This window comes from Netta rufina (genome assembly GCF_964035555.1).
Source record: "Netta rufina genome assembly, chromosome: 1".
Classification (NCBI taxonomy): Eukaryota; Metazoa; Chordata; class Aves; order Anseriformes; family Anatidae; genus Netta; species Netta rufina.
The window spans coordinates 76653155-76672010 of NC_140123.1; the positions used below are offsets into that span (position 1 = coordinate 76653155).

At 37.5% G+C, this 18856-nt stretch overlaps 1 protein-coding gene across 3 annotated transcripts in view; it reads left to right on the plus strand.

The window, feature by feature from the left end:
* The window catches only part of WWC3 (WWC family member 3), a gene marked incomplete at its 5' end in the record, with an annotated part of 102407 nt that overhangs the window by 31198 nt on the left and 52353 nt on the right, over positions 1-18856 (plus strand). For all 3 annotated transcript variants that reach the window (XM_084301200.1, XM_084301201.1, XM_084301202.1), the window contains 3 exons: positions 8851-8960; positions 13919-14122; positions 17220-17296. In XM_084301200.1, coding sequence (XP_084157326.1) covers positions 8851-8960; positions 13919-14122; positions 17220-17296 — 391 coding nt within the window. The remainder of the gene's footprint in view (positions 1-8850; positions 8961-13918; positions 14123-17219; positions 17297-18856) is intronic.

Sequence of the window (18856 nt, forward strand, 5' to 3'; positions counted from 1 at the left end):
TAGACGGAGCTGAAGCTGGGAGTAGGCTTTGATGTGTACTGGGGATGTAAAAACTCAGACAGCTGCATGACTTGCTCTTTTCCAGCAGAAGGCTGCAGAATTGTGGTTGGCAGGATGGAAGAAAAAGAGAGATCTGCAGGGCTGCCCTGTACTAATTAGGACGTGAATTACCAATAGCATGTAGTTGGAATATTGGTTGGAATATGATTAGGGATATGGTTTAGTGGGGACTGTTAGCGTTAGGTCAGAGGTTGGACTCGATGATCTTGAGGTCTCTTCCAACCTAGAAATTCTGTGAATCTGTGTGAATCTGTGGAATATACTGTTATTCACAGAAATTGGAGAAAAAGATAAAATGTTCATGCAGTATCAATAAAACTAGAACATGGCTTTACTTGCCTGCTCTAAAGCTGTGCCGTGTCAGGTCCAGTGCAGTGTTACGTTAGGCTTTCAAATTGGATGCAAATGAAAAATTAGATATGTGCTATTTCAGAAGCTAGCTGCAGAGAAGCTGAACTCGTATCACTGTTGGAACACTTCTAAAAGAACCAGTTTCTGAAGAGCCACTAACAGAGCCATGACTACTGCTCTGCTGTGTTTTTTTGCTTTTATCTACTTGCATATCTGAGTATAGCCTGGAGTTTAACCCATTGTGTGGATGATGTTTTACTATTTTTTTTACATGAATAATATTTATTAATTAATACTTTGTAACAATTTGTGTAAATGAGTCTCAAAAGCACATCTGAAGATCCCCATTGTCCTGGTTATTCTTACAGAGATGTAGGAATTCGGCTTTGTTCTCAGATTCCAAAGTTCCTGATTAAATTTCCAAATTTCCCTTTTATTTCAATCTTGACTTCTAATTTTTATTTCTTTTTTTAAAGGTTTCTCCCAACATATGTCCTTGAGAAGATCTTATAAATATTTAGAGATTTTGAGTAACCAAGGCAGCTTTATTAGGATTGGCAAAGGAAAAAATTGTAAATATCTTGCATACAATTGTTTCTGGCTAAGAACCTCCTGAATGCAGAGGTCCAGTTTGACATCAGCTGGTGAAACTGTAGTCTCCTAATTTTCTCCCATAACTGTCTTAACTGCTGCATGCTGTCTGGTGGTCTCTGATGGTGTATTACTAGGCTCCGTGTGTACTTCTGTTTTCTGGTCTGAGATGTCAGGACACCTGCTGCTAATCTTAGATTCTGGCTGGCTGCTTTGTACAGTTGCCCATAACTTCAGACTCTGTGCGTACACAAACAAAACATGTTTTAAAGTGCTCATGGAAGTCTTACTTAACCCACCTGTCCCTGTTTTTTATTCTTTATGCTCTGTAAAGACAGCAGATACTAGAAACAAAAGAAGTTTTCTTAAGAGCGCTGACTTTTAACCCAGCTATGATTTCTGGAGGAGGAATTTTACTTGTCTTGATGAAATGCTGGCATCTTTCCAGCAAGAATTTATGGTAATATTTGTGTCTTGAATTTGGATATGGATCATTGCTGCTGCTGCTAAGATATGGGTAGCTGCTTGGAAAACTTGGCTGTGTGGCATATTTCAGCAGATCCTGAACAGACAGATAAATTATACTGCAACTGCAGTATAGATGCAGCTGGAGCTCACATACTCTTATGTTTCAACGTGCTAACTGAGGATTTCTTTGCTGCTTTGGTTTTTGTAAGTATGATAAAGGATAAAAATAAAAGCATATTATTTCTCTGTTGCTTGTTAGTAAATGTTTATTGTTTCTGTAAGAATGAACAGAAAATAGAGTAGGAGTCCTGAGGTACATTTCTTGTAAATGTCTGAAGTAGGCAATGTAAGCTTCTATGATTTCTTTTGAAGCTAACAAATTGTATAGCTTATCTCCTATTCATACAGGTAACTGCATTTGCATCACAAAATCTACCTATTCAGGGATTTTATGGGTACCTACTATGTTTCGAATTTTATGTAGTATAGAGCATGTTGTGTGTGATGAACAGTTTTCATCTAAAATTAGTATACTACCTTGCCTGACAGAAAAGTGTTAATGAGATTAAAAAAAAATAAAATTAAAAAGTGAGGGGTTGCCTACCTTGAAAAAAGTGAATTCTTTTTGATTTTGAGTCAATTGGTTCAACATAGTGTGTAACACAGGACACAATGATATGAAGAAATTCTTTCAGAAACAAAGTATTCCTTTCAGGTTTAAGGTGCCAAAATAGAGTACGAGGGCAGTCTGGTCATTGCACTGAGCTTTTATAGCATTATTTCATTTTTTTCCTGATTTTTTTTTTTCTTTTTTCCTTCAGTACAAAGTCAGAAAAGAGGTAGATAGCTGGCTATCACTTACTTTTTCTTCCTGTACTTTTTAAATATGTGGTATGATATGATGATGAGAATGTGATGATAAGAGTGTGAGGTCCTGGTCACAAAACCTGATCTTTGCAGTGAAACCTCTTGCTCTGTACTTAATTTCATTCATGAGATCTGTGGCAGTAAAAGCCTTTTCCTGCAGATCTCCCTTGAGAGGTGCCTGGGCATGATTGTGTGCCACTTTCCATTGCTTGTGAGCGGTGGCAAACCATGGCTTGGGCTTGGGAGGTGACTGACAAATAGCTCAAATGTTTGCGGGGGTGAAGTGCTTGTTGGCTGTCTCAGCATAGGTTGTCCAGGTTTGAAATAAAGTGCATTAAAGGGCAGTTAACTTTTTGTATGGAAACAGGTGATATCTAATAATAAACACAATTTTCTCCATGCATAAAGATGTTGATTCGTTACTGTAGATGATTAATTCTATCCTGTGCCTTGCTTTGTATCTTGGTGCATACTTTTTTTGGCTTATGTTACTGTAAAAATCACCAAATCACGTACACTAGCTTGACACTATTATCAGTCTTCATGTCCTTATTGTTTTAAAAAGGAATGTAAATTACTGCAAAATGCAGTGTGGTCTTCAGAGGAATGAATTTCAAGTGCCCTTTAGAAGAATTGGAGCTGTTATTTCCTTGCTCCAGGGTGTTTTATTTTGAGGGGAACTACGTCCCAGCGATGACTTCGAATACAAGTTACTTTCTTCAGGTCTTTGTCCTGAGCACAGAATTGCATTTGTGCAAGTTTCCACTTCACTGTCTGTACTGTGGATTTGTCTACATGATAGACCATGTAGATGTTTATAAAGTTATTTTATTCCGAACGTGGGATTGAATTAAGTGGTAAAATGAAAATACGGCATTTGTATTGTGAAAAAAGTTGCAAGGGGGATTCATCTTGAAAATATATATAATGTGTGGTGAACTTCATTGCACTTTTGACTAAGCAGGCAGTACGTACTTTGCTCAACCTTGTTTTGAAATCCAGCTTATTTTAAAGATTTGGAGAGGTCACTTGAACTAAAACACTTCAGGAGAGCTGAGGCTGTTGGGCAGGACGGGCAGCAAGGAGAACATGGTTTCTTTTGGAGCACCAGAGGACTGGCCCCATGGTTCATGATGGCACCTGCTAGTGTAGCGTGGCAAACGGCTCTGGTTTCGAGGTGTAAGGAGAGCCTCTTGCCTTGTCACCAGTGCATGTATGTATACTCAAGTATATGCCCCTAATTTTGGGTGGTTTCTCCAGAGGGCCTGTGGGCTGGGGCTGTGGGAGGCTGTGGGTGGCCTCAGGGCTTCCTTCTCCAGAGAAGTCCTCAGGCCCGGGGTGCCCCGCAGGCCGGGCTGGAGCTGCCAGGGCGAGGTGCCTTCAGGACTGGAGTGTGATTGCTGAAAACTAAACAGCAGCCCCCACCCCTGCCCTCCTCCCCATCAGCTGGTGTAACAGCTTTTCTTGTGAACCTCTGTGGAAAACCGACAACACAAACATCATCTTCCGTTCCTGTTCAGCTTCTTGCTTGCTTTTTATTTTTTTTCCTGTGGGACTGGGGGAGATACAAGCTACAGTACAAGGCAAGAGGATTAGTTGAAATTTATTGCAAGGGCTGTAATTTAAATGACTATTTGAAGGGAGGTAAGAAAAAAATGTCTGGCAGAAAGCCCTTAAGCATGTGCATGACTTCTCATTTTGCCTTCTCTCTTTCTTGTCTTGTGACTCTTCAGTAATATACTTGGTGTAATACTTTATTTTGGATAAAGTATCGCTAGGTGTGTCAGAATGGTTAATTCTTTTCTAGTTATACTGTTGTTTTAAAATTGCATGTCATTTATCAGATCTGTCATATGAATTAATAGTTTTCTAGCCTGTAACTTGGGTTTGTAAGGCAAAAACTCTTATCCCATCAGGCTGTTATTCAATCTGAGATTGGCCTTAAGAGACTGTTCCTCCTAGTTGTTTGTTGAGGAGTATCAAGTTTTATTACATGTTTTCTGGCTTTGTTCTTGGACCTGTCCAAAATTGGGAACAAAACCAAAAGCACAGTGATGCTTTTTGTCCCTTCTTTCCCCCATCTCCTGTGCAAAGAGTGTTTTTGATTCAGAACTTGTTGGTTCATTTTCATAACCTGTGAGTTGTAGACCTCGCGGTTAGCACTTCCCTTCAGTCCTGGCCCACTTCAGAAGACAAGGTGACCCCGCATGTCATTTAGGCGTCTGGGTATTGACTGAGAGATGGCAGCTAGTTTGCTGTGGAGTTCTTGCGTTGGAAATGCTATTTTTTTTAATTATTATTTATTATTATTTTTTTATTTCCTGATCAAGATTTTGCAAAAACAGGCTGTTTGTCTTTCTTTGGTTTCTCCCAGGGGAATTTTTGCTCGATTAGGCTTAGCAATCTCGACCAGCCGGGGCCTTCTGATGTGGCATAAGGGACATGGGAGGCCTGAGGATCTCGTCCAGTATGTTCCGAGGCTTTGCGTTTGTAGAGATCCAGTTCCATTTTTGGAATCCCCGTCAACAAAATTGCTGCCCCATGCTAGCAGTCAAACTGCCTTGTGGAGACTATGCCTTTTCTTTGAACCCAGGAGTGTGCTGTTATTATTTAAAGGTTGATTTTTTTTCTGTGGTTTTGGGGAGCTGAAATGAGATTCTGTTAATAAAGTATGTTAAAGCTAAGAACAGTTTTGCAGTAATTCTTCTAAAATGGTACTTAGTCATTGCCAATTGCCTTCCTTCCCACCCACTCCCTGCTATGAACTGATGGAGTATTTCTCTAGCTGTTTTATATTCAGAAAGCTGTAGTGTTGCATTATGGAAGCCTTCTGGATATGTTTAATGGTTCAAGGTATGGGATAAATTGGCAAGGAAGGGGAAAAATGCCTCTTAGTCAGAAACTGTTTTATTCAACTGTTCAGTTTTATTTTGCGGTTTGATTTCTATATTCTGTTTACCTTGATAATTGGTACCAAAAATATTAATGTAAAATTTGGGTTTTCAGAAATGTCTTCTACTGCATTCAAGTTCCAGACTTCCACTATTTCTTAAAGAAAACATTTAATTTGGGTAGCGATAGAAGTGAGCTCCACAGAGCAAGACCATGCTCGAAGATTTCTGTCGGCTTAGTTTGAGGGATTTTGGTGATAGGTGCTTTCTGAGCTTTAGTATCTGCTTTTGAAGGGTTTCTGAGACACAAAATAATGGGTGCCTGATGACTGAAGAGCATCTTTACTTTTGGAAAGGAGAAACATTTAAAGATGATGAATTAGCCAAACAATCAGAACTTATGATTGGCTCTTTGACACATGCAAAATTGGTCCCCATGGACGATGGTCACTTACACCTGGGCTGTACATTCAGCGTCCATGCCCAGTTAATGTGGAAAGTGGTGCCAGAGGAACTCTGTTTTGGTTGGAAGTTCAGGACCAGCTTATACATGTCGACCAGACATCCTGTGGGACAGGAGATGATAACTTGTGACAGAAGAGACGCCTTACTTTGTTTATCTGCTACTGTGAATGGGTGGCAGAACAGTTCAGGGCAGCCCTGCTTAGTTTGTTCTTTAATTAAAGATGGCAGCATTTCTTTTCTGTTCTTGTTTGTCTTTATAATGCTTGTACGTTGTGCAGAAGCTGAGAAGATGACCTGTCCTATTTAAGCTATTTGGAAAAAAAAAAAAAAAAAGAGGGGAAAGCAGTATTTCCAAAGATACAAAGTTTCAGTAGTCTGCTGCTGCATTTTGTGGCTGATCTCCAATACTGCATCTATTACATTTTTTTTCTTTGCTATTTTGGAACCCCCTGATTTCCCTAACTATAAAATATAACAATCTTGTCCTCAGAGTTGTCCTGGTCAAACAACAAAGGTGTTTTTTCATTTGACTTAGTCAAGCCAATGCAAAACACAGGGACAAGCTTTCAATTCTTATTTTGAACTTTGCATGGTTTAACCAATTGATTCATAATTTAGTCGCATTCAGACATATGTAGCTTGATTATTCTTCACTCAATGTTACGTTACGCTCTGTCTGAAGGAAACTCAAGCTGGAACAACTTTGACTATAGTTCAAAATAAGCAACATCAAGTTAATAGCCTTTGTGTCTGAAAGGTGGCTTTTTATATGTCCTCTTTCTTACAAGGTTTTCTTCAAAAGCATTAATTAAACTATTCACACAGGCTTTATAACGTTGGAATGAAAGCTGGTTAGACAGGTGGATTGACGCTCTTTGGTCACCCTTCTCCAGAAAGCCAGCATTGTACTTGGGGAAGTTGGGGCAGTGGTGGGACCATGGAGAGTGGTGAATTAAACTTCTTGTAGTGCAGAGGGTTGGAGTATCCTGTGCAGGTTTTATTTAGGAATAAAGGGCGAGAGTGTGTTTGTATAACAGGCAAGCATGTCTCATAACTTGTTCCAAAGAAAATCTTGTCTATAGTGTGGTAATTGAGGAACCAGTGTCTAGACTGCTTTGATAAATTGTAAACATGATGTCTTCTGAAAAAAACATGAGAGTTTATGAAAAAATGCTGCATGTTATATCTTTAATATTAGACTGAACTTCAGGGAGATCGGCAGTATTTTGACAATATTTGTCCTGCCTGCTAGATCAAATACCAAAAGAATGCATATGGCAGCCCACAGTAACATCTTCTTTCTCGAATGCTTTGGATTTATATGATTACATGATGTAAACTACATATTTGTCAGGAATGGAAAGTCTTTTAAATAGTGGTGCAGGGGTTTATGTGCATCTTCATTTTCTTCAGCTTTTTATACAGCTTAAGAATCTTTGTATAGAGCTGATTAAAACTTTACAGTTACAAGCTAAAGAGGATATCTATCTATCTATCTATATGTATGTATAGATACAATAGTTACAAGCTAAAGAGGATATCTATCTATCTATATGTATATATCTATATGTATATCTATCTATATGTATGTATAGATACAGATAGATATCCTCTTTAGCTTGTAACTATTGTATCTATATGTATATAGATAGATAGATAGATATACATATACACACACTTTTATCCTACTACCATTAGTTTTGAACACTTTAATCTGAAGAATACTAAAATAGTTTTAGGAGACAGGACAGATAAATTTAGTTTTATGTTCTGTATATTTTGTTAGTGACTGAGTGGTGCGCTTACTGGACCATTGGAAGAGCTCAAATATAGCCATGGTATTATTTCCATCATTTGAAGTCTTTACAACTGAATTTGGTTGGTTTTATTTCAGTGTGGGGAAGTGAGGAGAGATTAGTGTTTCAAAGAAGGACGTGTTTGAGTTCAGATAAAGCTATTGTTTTATTCAGGCTTTATCAAATGAAGTGAAAATACCAATCCCAATGATCCAGTGTATTTATAAATACAGTCCAAATTCTGGTGTCAGGAAACTTTAATTGGATATTATAATATATGAACAGTTTCCATTTTACGCCAAATACTATTATGGGCTACTCATATTATGCTGAACTTAAGTCAGTCCCTAAAAGAATGCATGCATTGAATCTTGGCAAAGCTGTTGTCATTCTAGGTATTAAAAATGCCTCAACATACAAATATTGAAGTTGTTGGAACCATATCCCATGTGTAACTGAAATTATTATATTAATAGCTTTTCTGTAAAGGAATTTTATTGTAGCTTTTAGAGGGAAACACTATCTTTAAGTGATGATTACAATGTTTCCCAAAGTGTGCTTTGGGAAGTAGACATGATTCAACTAAATGTTGAAGATTTTTATTTGCATCACTTGTTTTTCCTATTCTCATTTTCCTTGGTGTTGTAGAACAGCATTGCTACATAGTCTGTCTTTAGAATTCATAACCACGTGTTTTCAGTATTCATGTACATACCAAAATTGTTGTGGTTTTCAATTACCCACAGGTCTGTCAGGATTTTGCTCAGGAAGGTACGTGTGTGACATTTTAAGCTTTTAGATAGGAGGTGCCGTTACCTGTTAGTTACTGTTTCTGCTCTAGTGCAGTTCAGAATTGTTTTTAGACGTGTTTATATCCCCTTCTTTATGTTTTGGGGGAGAGGAAGTAATTTGGATGAGTCAGGACCAAAGGAGTATCATTAATAGTAGCTGGAAATGTATAATTGAAAATAAATCAATAGCACTATATAACATTTATTTTTTAAGGACAAACAATTATACTGCTTTGACACCTTGAAGAGGTTAAAGCCTATAAAGCCTCTAATATTTTTCTAGTAGTGATGAACTCCAACTTTCACATTTGTGTTCTTTGCAATATGGGAGAAAAACTGGCAGGACTGCATGCCATCATAATTAAATTGTTAAACATAGAAACTTGAAGGTAGAAGCTCGTCTTTCCTGTTTGGGGAGTATCTGTCAGCATATTTAAAAACTGTATGTTTGTAATTATTAGCTCATTCCTAAGCAGTATAACTATTTTGTGATCAGAACATGGTGGTATCTTCAAATCATGTAATAACTGCACCTTTTGTATTTACATGTGTTTATTTTTGTTTTTACAGGATTACAAAGCCATTGACATTTGCTGACTGTGTTGGTGATGAGCTTCCTTTAGGATGGGAAACTGTTTACGATCAACAGATTGGAGTTTATTATATGGACCACATAAATCGTGAGTAGATGTGTGGTTATTTTTAGGAGCACTAGCAAGCTGATGTTAACTGATGGCACTAACTTTGTTTCCGATACCATTTATGCAACTCATGTTACAGTGAGGGAATGCATGCAAGTAATTTCTTGTACTATCTCTTTCGTCATCTTTCAAATGGGGCACAACCCTTCTTCCCTTTGTAAATAATTTTATAATCGATGATTGAGATATAGTGTATAAAGTTACTTTGTTTTTCTTTGTCAAACTGTGGACTGTTGGTGGTAATTTTGTTGCTTTTTATATTTATCAAGATTTTCATGTTATACTCTTGCACTTCCTAGCTTTCCAGTGATCCATAGTTCACTCTTCCGTCTTAAAAAAAAAAAAAAAAAAAAAAAAAAAAAAGTTCTGAGAGACAAGTGCTGATTTTTTTAATTAGAAGCAATATGAAATACAGTAATTTCATTTGCTCTTAAGCAGTGTAAATTTTATGCTTTAATATAGTACAAGGTACTGTCAAGAAGGACAACAGATGACCCTTTGAGAAACTAAGGGAATGATTTCCATCATTTTCTCTTCTGGACTACTGCTGAGCTTTGTATCACCACGGAGCTGGCACATCTGCCAGTTCTACTTTTAAAGTAGTATGCCTTAACTTCACAGCTTTGTACTGCTGCTGCAGTTACTACTCTACTCTATTGCTATCATTGAGCATCTTATCACCAAGGAGTGAACGCTTTCAGTATTGTGGGAATTGATGGTTGATGAGGAGGGAGAAAAGAAGAAAGTAGCTATATGAGCTATCACAGTAATGGTAAATAATATAGTCTGCACAAGCAACCTCAATACTATCTACTTGAAATCTAATCTATTTAAAAGAAAAATGTAGAATTAGTTTTTGGTTTCCTGCCATCACTGGAATTACTTGTATATTGTGGTTTAACAATTATTTAAAAAACAACAACAAAAAACAGCACAACACAAAAACACCAGAATAACAAATGTTATTTTTTATACTGTTTGACCCTCATATGCGCTTATTTGTTGTGAAGTTAACAGCTATCCCAAATTAAATAACACACTTTGAAGAGCTGATAGTGCACTGATCATAAGGATAGATAAGCTAGGCAATTTAAAATCAACAAATGCAAGTAGTTAGGTAATTCTTACAAAAAGGTCAACTTAAAAGAAACAGTAACTTAATGGCTGCTATTTAAATTGTCATGGTAACTTTAGTTAATGCTGAATAAAAAATGAGGTTTACATTGGAGTCTATTTGCACCAACATGTATGTGCATCAAGGTGCATATTTAAAACAACAACAATGAAAAACATGAGGATATTGGCAACTGTTTTTTTCCTTAATCTTTGTAAAAGGCATTAGAAGCCACTGTGAATAATGAGTAGAACATGAACTCCTGTTGCAATGCTGTGACTAAAAGAGCTAATAAAGCATCCCACCAATAGGAACCTCTGATAGGAACAACAATCACCATTGCATGCAAAGGAAATCACTCCCTTTTGTTTTTCAGACTTTGTTATTAGCTGTTTTACCACAGACATCAAGTTTGAACTTAGAGTAAGGCTATTAATCATTGTAGGCATGTCAGATCTGGCTTGCATTTTTTTCTGTGCAATTCAGAGCAAAAACTGTCGAAGAGAGTCTTTGCAGAGAGAAATTAAATTCCCAAATGATCGATGGGAAGGCACAGAAAGAGAGGATTAATATAAATGAGTCTGGGAACATAAAGCTAAGCGTATTAGGAATTAAATAAAAGAAGTTTATGAACCGAGGGATAGAGACTTCATAGGGCCAGTGCTGAGCTGAGTGAAAGGAATCATTCTGCAATTAACAAGGTTGCAAAATTTGTCTCTTTCATGATAACTAATTACTTGCAGCCCACAGATATTATCCTAAGTGGTAATTCAGCCGTCACAGCAAAATGGGTTTGTCACCCTTAGGCTAATACAGTGCTTGCATATACAAGCAAGATTTATATTCAGAGGGAAGACGGAGTTGATATTCTAGCTAGATTATCATTATTCAAAAATTACTGGGATACTCGGTCCAATTTTGAACTGTGGACATCAAAGGTACCAATCAGGATGGCATTAACTTCCTTTGTAGGAGTGAGAACTAATGACTGGGCCATCATGTGCATCACGGGACGGTGTCAGGCAAGTGGCAGAGGTGGTAGAGGAATGGAAGAAATGTCTTTTCAAAACAAGTGCCTTGCATTGTGTTCTGAAATACGTCTAAAATACTTGAAATAGCAACTTCCAAGTGAAAGCAAAGTTTATTCTTCAGACCTTCTCAGGCTGCCTTTAGCGACTGATCAGGTTTAAATGCTTTATACAGCACTGGAGCTGTGTTAATTGACGAAACAGTTACCAGTGCTTTGGTTTCAAGAAATCCCGTGAGAAAATGCAAGGAATGATTCAAAGAGATTCTTCTTAAAGTTATAATTATCAGGGAACTGTCATGCTTTGTGCATCCTCTCAGCTTTTTGCCCTTGCCCCTTTTAAAGAAAAACAACATCTAATTTTTCCAAGCCTCCTCCTGTATTTGTTTACCCAGAAAGCAATAAAAAGACTTCCAGGCAATAACTTTCCATTTATATTGAAAAACCCCAGGAACAGAGGAATCTTCTGTAAATCTCAATGGTACTTCCAATCGTGATCTCCATCTTGTTCTGTAAATTCAGTACTTTGTTGACACCCTTGCTAAGCTACTCTTGGCTCTTGTCCAACCATTGCTTAAAAAACTGTGGCGGCTGCCAGCCGCAGAATTCCTTTCCCTCCTCCTCAGAGTCTTGGGAGCCTTTGAAGTCTCCTTTAACCAGTTGGGCATTCCCCAGTGGGGGAATAATATATTCTTTGCGTTTGTCTGGGGCTGTTCTTGAATTACTATAGTTGTTTTTTTTTTTTGTTTATTTTTAATTGTGTACAAAGAAACAAAGGAAGTGAATTTTATCATCCAACTTAGCTTTAGTTTCAGTCGTTACATGGCAAACTTATGTAGAAATCCAGGGCAAAGTGAAGCCTCTGTACACATAAAACAGAAGAGAACGTCACTGCTGTACCAGAGAAGTTTTCTGTCCCAGAAGAACGCTGCTAGCTTTTGAGAAGGCTTCTGAAATTATTTGAAAAGTGATGCAGCGCCCTGTAGTACAGAACCTCAGAAACATCATGTTTCAGCCTTGGCTGTTTGTTGAGATTAGAACTATTAATTTTCTATTCCAAAACAGCTGCTTACTATACAGCTCTTCTGTGTCATAAATGTTTATTAATTTCTGCATACTTTCCATAGAGGTTTAGCAGTTTTAGGAGTATTACATTTGCACAAACTTGAGGGACAATGATGGATGCGATCGTGTTGCCAATAATCATGCCCTCTCTAAAGGATGGGCTGCAATGTGAACTCAGCAGTTTTCTCTGCTTGCCCTGCATGCAGAGACTGGGCACGTAAACATTTATGGAGACTGGAACAAGTCATGGCACATCCTGCCCTGGGCTGCAGAGGTAGCTTAGGGACATCGGAGCTGGGATGCTTTGGAGACTGGAGGTGCTGTTGGGAACAGAGGGTCACTGGGGTGTGGGGAATACATTGGAGAAATCACACAGCTGTAGGCACGATCCTCATACTGTTGCAATGTGAGGAGTTGTGGGGAGAGAAAAGTGACAGCTGTTGAGAGAAAAGGTTATTGGGAACATAATACGGAAATTTGTTGGAAGTACTCTTCAGAAACTAGCTTCATGGTGTTTTTTTTTTTTTTTTTTTTTTTTTTTTTTTAAATCTACTTTTCAAATAACTCTCAAATGGTAGAGCTGGTAACATGACCATGACACCAGTAGAGATCTTAATTTGTTAAGGTCAATCTTTTATAATTTCTTATTTCATCACAAGCACCAACATTCTGAATTATGTATGCAAGATTAATATTAAACATAACTGGCTTTCATCTCTTGTGAGAAAAAAAGTTTGGAAAAAATGACTAGGTGCTTGCCTCCTGACTGTGCTGCAGGTTCTGCCACTGCTTTGACTACTGACAGTGCATCTGCAGCAACTTCAGTCTTCAGTCATCAGGAGTTAACACTTAAACATGAGACTTTTCATGGACATCCTCACGTAAAACATGTTTGCTAGCTTGAACATCACCACAGAGACAAAAGCAAGAGAACTAATAACATTTTTAGAATTTTATTGTATGTGTATTACAAATGTTTCTGGAACTCTGAAGGGATTGCTGTCAGGTAGTAGCTTTGGAAATAAGCGTATATGGGAACAAATTTTGTACCGGAATCCTATTTTAAATTTGTGTCTAAATACAAAGAGTTCTAAACTCTAGAAGGAGAAAGCGTGAAAGTGCTTTTTCTTAAAAACAAAACAACAAAAAAAACAACAACAAACAAACAACAAAACAAACCACTAATGTAAATATTTTTTCTGGATTTGGGATTAAAATGCAAACTTTTCTGTTGAATAACTTTGTTTTTGACTAGGCAGGTGTAGTCAGTAACCCTTTTGGGATGTTGAACCTGCAAAGCTATTTGTAATAATGTAAAGTAACATCCCAGCTGCCTTTAGAGTTAGGGGTTAAGCATTAAGTTAACTTCTGCTTCCCAATGTGGTTCTGAGTTTTGAGGTAGTTCTCAGATTTTTCAAGTTGGCTACAAAGGAAGGTTAGAGTAAAAATACTGTTTTCTTTGGGTATGTTCTCTTTTGTAAAGAAAAGAATCAAATTTAAATGCCTTTTACGTTTCAAAGGGTTTTCTTATTCTTCCACTCTACATCCTTCCTTCCTCTTGTCCAGGCTGGAGTGATTTTGAGCACTGTAGTGTTAGGCACACTTGTTTTGTCCAGATTTTTGAACATGTCACTCGTAAGCTGTGATATAGACTTGTAGAACAGACCTTAACAAAATAATTTGTACTTCGTGGGATGGTGTCTTAAAAGATTTTTATGTTTTTCTCCTTAGAGCTCACACAAATTGAGGACCCAAGGGAGCAATGGAGAAGGGAGCAAGAACGCATGCTAAAGGAATATTTAATAGTTGCCCAGGAGGCACTTAATGCCAAGAAAGAGATTTACCAAATCAAGCAGCAGCGTTTTGAACTAGCCCAAGAAGAATATCAACAATTGCACAAAATGTGTGAGGATGACAACCGTTCTTACGCTAGCTGTGAGTATACCAGCCTTTTCTTGATTTATTGTGAATACGAAATGCAACGTGTGCAAACTGGCTTCACCACCATGTTCTGTTCTGAATGAAAACCCTGAAAGCAGAAATGAGGCACAGTCCTTAGACTCTGCTATTCAAGTACTTTGGTTTCCTGTTAGGCATTCCTGTTGGAGTATGCCTTTTTAACGTCATGCAGGGACACACCTCAACCAGCATCTCTAGCCATCTTGGAGCCAGCCATACTGAAAGCTTCATGAAAGGCAACAAAAGAATGAACGCTGCTGGGCCAGCCACCTACTGGCACTCCTAAATTCATAGTTACTCTTCTCTGGAGACTGGGGAGACAATCAGCTTCGGGGAAGTCTTCTGCAAATCTGTGGTCAGTTTATCAACTTTTTATAAAGAGTTCAGAACAAAGCTTTGTGGTCAAGAGTACCTCTGATGTGACAAGTTAAAACATCTTGGTGCACTAGGAGAGTTGTCTGATAAAAGTAGGCATTTCAGTAGTGCACCTGGGTCTTGGATGCCAGGCTCTGACCCTAATGCTGGCAGTAGGTGGCAGAACCTTGATGTCTTGCTCTTCTTGTTCCTCAGATGTCTGAGGCAGCTTGTGGTAGTAGATGGAGCACTTCTAAAATCTGAAGTTGCACTGCTGTCATCACTCATGGTTAGTGCAACAGAAAAGGCATCTTCAAGGGGTCAAACAGTCTAGTTCAAAGGAGAAGTGTATCAGATAGATACACGCACCAGCCATGTGGAAACCTAGTGGAATTTCACTGCACGGGTGGCTTTTCAGTGACTGTGTGTACAGCCATTGTTCAACTGCAGCATTTCCTGGTAAATGCCAAATTCTTGGTAAATATGGGAACCTCCGCTTACCCCTTTCTGAAAAAGTTTAAGAAACCTGACCATGAGGGTTTAAAGCAGGCATCTGGATACAAGTGTTTAGATTTTGATACAATGTTATTTATTAATCCCAGGTAATTCATTTGTATGCATTAAAACTAAGTAAAAGATGGTTTTTAGACCTGAGATGTCCCAGATGGTCTTGACCAGTCTTTACCAAGAGTTCTTTTACTGTTGAACTGAATTATCTCATCAGTTTATTTAGTTTTAAATATATGTATTTCTATGATTTAGTTTTTGACATGACAGGTATGACTGGTCGTATTTCTCACTTTTATATGGAAGTTTCTTAAGAATTATTAAGAAAATATTTTTTTCTTCTTAAGGCATTTTTCATTAAAAAAGAAAATATTCAAAGAACTTATTATTAAAAGACTTGGAGTGGGATAAAAAGATCGTGATTTCAGTATTTCAGATTATTAAATCTAACTTTATTGCAATACTGTTCTAGAAGCTTGGGTTTTTTGTTTTTTAAAAATTGACAACAGTTCAGTTTGGTATTTTGTTGAATTATTTTGGGTGACTATGCAGGAAGAAGATGCTTTTGAAGAAGGTAATATACTAGAAAAAATATATTTTTTTCATATTTTTATAGCTCTTAGGAAAAAAAATTGAAACACCAACAAGATTGACTGAAAATGACTAAACTGGAATATATCTGTAGCATGAGTGCAAACGTGTTGACTTATGCTTCTCAGTCTTCTGGTAGTGTTTGTATGTGTATCTGTGAAATCAATAACAAGATACTATAAAAATCATTTAAATAAAACCTTTCACTTGTTTTAAAGTGAAAAGATATTTTAATCTTCTACAGATGCATTAATTTATTTTATATTGCTTTGAGGTCATATGCATCTGTTTAGGGAAAATGGGTGGATTGATGATTCAGCGCATCATGTTGGTTTTTTTCGACCGCAGTCTTTATTTATTTATTTATCTATTTATTTATTTTAATCCCTTTGGGGATTATTCATGCTGTCTACATGAGATTCCCCAAGGCTTCTACATTTGTTTTTCTTAATTCAGCCACTCCCCTGCACTCTGGGATGCTTGCTTCTCCATTTATTGTGCAGAAATCTTTGACTTCTAATTAGATAGCCAAAAGGTGGGCACTCATATTGTGAACGTTCCTGCCTTCACCATCAGTTGTTTCAATCTGTTGCATTAAAAATGTAAAAGTACACAAATTGTTTTCGTTCTCTTTTCTTGGGGATGCTGCTATTGCCTCAGTACAGTGTGCTCATGAGTGGGAGGCAGCGTGAGCTCAGCGGTCGTGGGTTGGCAGGGAGGTGCCCATGCAGCAGTTTTGTGACTCAGTTGCGATCAGCACTGTTAAAAAAATTTAAAAATAATCCATAGAAAATCCTGGATTTAAAGAATTAGCCCAGGCATGACTACTCATTTTGGCAAGTTTCTGCACGCTTGACATGACCTTGGTGTTGCGGTATTCTTTTGAGAGTGGAAAGGCTCAGTGAAATGCAGACATGGATATGGGTTTCAAAGCAGCAGCCTTCAGCTCTACAAAAGGGTGGTAGGTCTAACAGCACAACCTGATCCACTCGCATACCGGGCATTTTTCAGTGGGCCAGTGCAGCTATGAATGGCTCACTCGGTAAATCACAGATAGTCTTGTCCAGCCTGTTCTCCAGGACCTTTACTTCATCTGTCTAAGGTTTAGCTGGTAATGTCATGGCTTGAAATTGTTGCCTGGCTCTACAGATATGTTGCTGTATGAAGAGCTCTCCTGCCAGGGGTGGAGCTGTGTCTCTGTTCCCCACACCGTTGGTTTAGGAGGCAATGTCTCCCTTTCACTGATGGCATTTTGTCCTGCCAGTAGTTTTGTGACTTTAGTCCCTATTGTAACGGTGTGACAATGTACCAAGAAAACAATTAACAATTGTTAATGTTACACAAATCGTTTGCATAGGTAAATGCTACCATCTTTTAGTGGAAGTTACTGGCTTTTTAGCAACATACAATGCTGCTATAAACAATATATTTATTTTCTGTTCAGGACAAAAAATCAGGCAGGCCAAAGATAATTCTTCTGTTGCACTTTGGCAGGGAGGGTTATTCTAAAAACTAATGACTTGTAGTACAAGGAATGGATGCAGTGGTCTAGTAAACACTTCTACATCTTAACAACTATGTTAAGAAAAAATATATAAAATGCTGTTTTCCATCTGTTTAGCATTTTCTGGATTTTCAACTAATACCAAGTATGACCCATATCAGATTAAAGCAGAAATAGCCAGCCGTCGTGACAGAGTGAGTAACCTTTTTTAATTTTGTAAAAATATGAATTAGGCATGGGGAAGGGAGGGGGACTACCTGCTTTTGCTTTTGCTTAACATTTACACTGGGTGTTGCATGCATTTTTGGAAAAAAGTATAAAAAATGCTTTTCTACTCTGACTTATTGTTCCATTAAAGTGAGTCTGTATTTATTGCATTTCAGTGACTTGTAAAGTAATGCTTTTTCCATGTTACAAGCGTCAAGATTTTGTCATGGATGTCAGAGACAAACTCAGCCAGGCTTTCAGAAATTACTTTCTCTGTGCAAACTGCTGCAAGTAGTAAATGTTCTGCAGCCAAATTCTTCCTTGATTGAGTGCAGTTCAAACCCACTGTCTTCATATTTTCCCATTTACCCATTTTCAGTGGGGTTCCATGGATGTCGTTGAAGATGATTTAGCTATTTGTTTGGAAGTCTGTTAACAATTCAGTAGACATGCTGGCAAAATAGAAATGTTTTAGCTAATTTTTGACCAGAGCTCTTTGGGGATGGGGTGGGGAAGAAGTGCAAACCTTTTTGTAGTGATAGGTGGTTCTGTAATTAAAATGTTTTATTTCTAATTAAAATAAATAAAAATGACTAGAACCATACTTTTGGTACTGTCTTGTCTGAAGAAAGAATAGCTGACTTCTCAAATTTCTCCCATGCTGCAAACGGTTTAACTCTGTGTGTCTGTTTAAAGCAAATTGATACAGTAGTCAACTGTTTTAAAAAAAAATAAAAAAATAAGGCAGTTATAACATCAAGCTTTAGGACATGTTTTCTAAATTGTACATTTCTCTTTATTAATCAGTAAAATGGAATTTAGTGTGCCAGGTCAGCCTAAAAAAATCAATTAAAAAATACTGATCTTTGCAGGATAGTGTTCCGTTTTTGTTGTAGTGACCACTTTCCACATGAGCGCCTCTGAAAATAAATCCTGTTCACCACCCTTCAAAGGCATTTATTCTATCTGTATATGTTTACTACATGCTGACTAGTGTTAGCTTGTTTTACGTAGCCTACATGTCAGCATATTCTAAACAAGAAAATACGCCTTATTTGTTTAAATAATATTTAAAGAAAACAAACAAGATCTTCACTTATGACTACTTCCCTCTGTTTCTGCATCTTAAAATAAAATGATATCCCAAGTGCGTAGGACAATCTGTTCCACTGAATGCATGTATTTGTTTTCATGATTGCTTCAGGTAATAGAATAAGTAGAATAAAATGTGCAGTGTAAAGTGTTTGTGGATAGTTCTTCAGACAGTGCTTCTCTTTTACTTTCCATTTATGCACACTAACTGGAGGGGGCAGAAGGCAGGACAATATGAAAATAACCATAGGAAATCAGGCTGCCGTTTCTGGAAGAGAGACCAACTCTGCTGCCAATGATTTTATTCAACACATTGAATGTGTTTTAATATTATTATTTTTTGACTAAAGAGCTAAGAGGTATTTGTTTGCTGCAAGGGAAGAAGAAAAATTGGGACTGAAACTCGTTAGCTGTTGGCATAATCTATTGGAGGCAGAAGACCATCAGAACAGATG